The sequence below is a fragment of the Sitodiplosis mosellana genome, unplaced genomic scaffold (genome assembly GCF_009176505.1).
Source record: "Sitodiplosis mosellana isolate CC-2019 unplaced genomic scaffold, AAFC_SMos_1.0 Smas_scaffold_1685, whole genome shotgun sequence".
Lineage (NCBI taxonomy): Eukaryota > Metazoa > Arthropoda > Insecta > Diptera > Cecidomyiidae > Sitodiplosis > Sitodiplosis mosellana.
Window position 1 is genome coordinate 1 of NW_022596927.1, and position 4,579 is coordinate 4,579.

General features: G+C 38.6%; 1 protein-coding gene across 1 annotated transcript; it reads left to right on the forward strand.

Annotated features, from left to right (window-relative positions):
- Positions 1-1,906: 1,906 nt before the first annotated feature.
- Positions 1,907-3,576, forward strand: LOC129571221 (uncharacterized; the record flags this gene model as incomplete). The annotated part of the gene is made up of 1 exon (XM_055450993.1): positions 1,907-3,576. A coding segment is annotated over one exon (1,670 nt), but the record flags the coding sequence as incomplete, so codon positions are not given.
- Positions 3,577-4,579: the final 1,003 nt, after the last annotated feature.

Below are 4,579 nucleotides of genomic sequence, written 5' to 3' on the forward strand. Positions count from 1 at the left end.
CATAAACAACATACGTAGGTTACGAGTTACCATATGCTGAATAAACACTCATTCTTACTTATGAAGTCAACCTACCAACACAGTCTTTCATTTACTCTGTCCATACCACTATATTTCATTGCAACATTGTTACATTCAGTTCAACGGTAACCGTTTCAACAACTGTAGTGATTTATTCAAGCGGCAGATAGTTTATCGCGAAGGCGTCTGTTTTACAGTCAACTCGATTAATTTTTCGTAAATATGAATGGAAACTCTCTCTCTCGAAGCGACAAAGTTCATTTATTTTTCGCCTTTCAGTGATTTGGATTGGGTTCAATTGCCATTAACTTACTATAAATACCAAGAGAGCAGTAAATTTACTTTTGACTTAATCGAGAAAAAGGGATATGGAATTAATGTGAGCTTTGAATTGTTGAAAATCATTTATTCGAATCGAATTTCAATGTTTCAACGTTTTACCCCTTATAGCTTTATTTTCATAGTTCAAGCGAATTATTACCGAACCAAAATGCTTTGGGCTGGTTTTACATTAATGACTATGTGGAAATGGAATTTATATTGAAAGTAACTTGAAATCAAACATTGATTAATTAATTATGTACACATTTGGATTGATTTCATTCTAGTCTAGACATCACAGGTAATTACCTGTCATTTAAATGATCTGAATGTTTGGGACTTATCAATTGATGAGCGAAAATGTCGATGCCCAGACAAGCGTTGGCCTTTGAATGCATCTCTTTCTTACAGTTGGTCCTCGTGCATAATTTCTACTCGAAGTTCAAATTGAGCTAGAGCAATGCAATTGCACAATCCACAAATATTTATGAAAATAATAAAGGATAAGTCCCAAACTTTTGGAAGCTGATCGTCTTATGTCAAAATCAACAATTCCAGACGAACTCTTGAAGTTCTTCAACATAAGAATGACATAAATACGCAGAAGCTTCTGAGTTACCCAACGAACGCACAAACGAAGACACAACAACGGAGAAAACACAAGCAAGAGAATGTGCTTGTGCACCCTACACTCATTCGCTTCTACCCGGTTCGTTCATTGAGCATACATACACAACGCAAACAGTGTCTGTGTAAGGGAACATTGGCTAAGATGGACAGTTGGCTAAGATGGACACCTAGTCAAATTTGTGACAGATGACGTTTAAATGTCAAATTGATCAGCGTCATGCTAATGATTCATAATGAACTAGTTTTTGCTGTGGTTCCGAAGTGAAAAGACGTGCTCTGTGTTTGTGAAAAAAATTTCGAGTGAAATTTTTCGTAAAAAACTTTTTCCACAGCATTTTTCTTACGATCACAAAGTGAATTTTTTTTCGGCAATTTTGGATGGTAAATATATTAAATGTTTCGTTTTTAAGTCTAATTTCATCGTACAACATGCATTTTGATGTTATTTCATCATCGAAATTTTTTGTGTCGTCATGCAAAAAATGGCGTCTCTTGGCTAAGATGGACACCCATACGTTTACTATGTTTTGATACTGAGATACAATTTTTATGTTCGAATATCGTGTTTTAAGCCACCCAATAGCATTTTAAAGTGAATTTATCGTATTTTATCGTGCTTTTAATATATTTAGTGACCGAAAATGTATAGCAGTTACAAACGGAAATCTGACAGAGGGCTATCAAATAAGGATCCCACTCAAAATCGCCAATCAACCATTGCTTACGGTTGCAACATCGTGCGGAATTCCAAGAACGACCTTAAGACGCTATGTTCAGCAATTTGACGCAACTGGAAAAAATATCGCCCAAATGACAGATGATCAATTGAAAATTTTTGTCCAAAGTTTGCCTACATACGGCACGCACCAATTGGTAGGATAGACCAATTAAATCATTTGTTTTTTTGTTACTAATTTTTTCTCATACGTTGTAGATTTTTACGCCTGAACAAGAAGATGCATTAGTTATCTACATCAAGAAGTGTGCAAACCATTATTACGGACTAAGCATTAGCGAATTGCGTCTGCTCGCTTATCAATTTGCTTTGAAACTCGGAATTGCTGTTCCAGATAATTGGCAAACCGCTGAAACGGCAGGAATATTTTGGTATTATGGTTTTATGGAACGCCATAAGTCGCTGTCATTGCGAAAACCGGAAAATACCAGCTTAAACCGAGTAAAGGCGTTCAACCGAGAAAGTGTCGGTTTATTTTTCAACAATTTGGATGCTGTTCTCACCGACACCATGCATGAACCGGCTAATATTTGGAACATGGACGAAACTGGATTCAGTACCGTACCGGGCAGCGTCGGAAAAATCATTGCTATACGGGGCGTTAAAAAAGTCGGCCAAATGACATCCGGTGAAAGAGGCCAAATGATCACAATGGCTCTGTCTGTAAGTGCAGCTGGTAATTCTATGCCACCATTGTTTTTGTTTCCGAAGAAAAATATGCAAAAACACTACATGACACACGCAACACCAGGTGCCGTCGGCTATGCCAATGATTCGGGTTGGATGAAACAACCAGAATTTCTGTTGTTTATGAAGCATTTCGTGAAATATTCTCACGCATCCAAAGAAAACCCAAATTTGTTGCTCATTGACAACCACAGCTCGCACCTTTCGGTCGAAGCATTAGATTATGCAGCAGAACATGGCATAACACTCCTATCATTCCCGCCACATTGCAGCCATAAGCTGCAGCCACTGGACGTTTCGGTTTATGGTCCAGTGAAAAGCTATTACGAACAAGAATGCAGAAGCTGGTCCAGAAACACACAGGAAAAGATCGAAATGTTTCACATTCCTGAATTGGTTCGCAGCACTCTCGATTTGGCTCTGACACCAATCAACATCAAATCTGGTTTCCGAGGAACCGGCATTTTCCCATACAATCCGAATATTTTCTCAGATATCGATTATGTCGAGGCACCATTTGTTGAAAATGAGAATAATGGAATGCCTGACGAAAGCCAACGTCTCCTACTCGTTACTGATGCAGCACCAGATGTGGGAGCCGAAACCGAAGTCTCTACAACCGATACCTCTGCATCAACAACACCGGTACCGCGTGGAACAACACCGTTATCTCGTGAATCAACACCTTTATCCCGTGCATCAACACCTTTATCTCGTGCATCGAGCTTGGCTTCGATTTTGTCTGATGTTGGGCCTTTAAAACCAGCAAAGCCAAAACCTCCATCAAAAAAACGTGGACCGAAGCCTATGAAAAGTGCGATTCTTACATCGCCTGAAAGTCTTGCTGATTTAAGAGCTAAGAAAGCGAAACGTGACGCCGCAGCCCAGAAGAAAGCGGAAAAAATGACAAGTAAGCGTACACCGAAAGCCCAGAAGAAACCGGGTAAAGCGGCGAACACAACAAAAGCCCAGAAGAAAGCGGCGAACACAACAAAAGCCCAGAAGAAAGCGGCAAACACAACAAAAGCCAAGAAGAATCCGGTTAAAGCGAGCAAACCAAAGTCACCACCCAAACGTAGAAAACAACGCACTTACTCGTCCAAAGATGAAGATTTCTGCACCATATGCATGCAAGCGATGCCGCAAAATCTAACAACGGCCAATTCCATCGCATGCATAGAGTGTGACAGACATGTTCACCTCCATTGTGCCAAGGAATATGCCAAAATCGGCTATACTTGACAACATTGCATGTAAAAATTGGATAAATTCGTTAAATTCAACGACCAATCACCTTTATTTCTTGTATTGAAGGCATAAAAATCAATAAAAATTGATTGAACATTAAAAATTAGGTGTTGTTTCCATTTTTCAGTTCATTTTTTTCACCATTTTTCTGGGTGTCCATCTTAGCCAATGAATTTTTTTTTTATCAATTTTCATATGGTCGGCAAATTTGCGATAAAAAATTTTTTTGCACTACAACAGAAAAACTCTCTTCGGCAAAAAGTTTCCATTTTCCATCCTCTTTCGAACCCTATTGTCAGATTAAAAAAATATGCAAACATAAAAATTTTATAGCCAAAATTCAAAGTGGTGTCCATCTTAGCCAATGTTCCCTTATATGTGGCAATATTGAACGTGCGTTCGTCCAGTTGAACCTTTTTGTCACATATACACAGAAACCGTTCGCTCGATGAATGAACCGAGTAGAAGGCGAACGAGTGTAGCGCGCAGATTCTCTTGCTTGTGTTTTTTTCGTTGTTGTGTCTTCGTTTGTGCGTTCGTTAGGTAACTCAGAAGCTTCTACGTATTTATGTCATTCTTATGTTGAAAAATTCTAAGAGTGCGTCTGGAATTGTTGATTTCGACATAAGACGATCAGCTTTCAAAAGTTCGGGACTTGTCCTTTATCAAAATCATTATCGAATGGACGACAAAGAAAGCTCGATGGCGCACATTTGTCTGCTGTTTATTTTGTTGCACAATTTCATTGCAAACGATTACCCATATTTATTATGTAAATTATTACTGCCTACTCTATTAATAACACGATCACATCTTTCATAATATTGATTTAAATGAAGAACGCTTGATCACAATTGAGAAAGTTAAGTGAACCCGTGAGCATAAAAAGAACGTATTGACTCTTCGCCGATGAATACGAAACGCAAAAAAATCGCC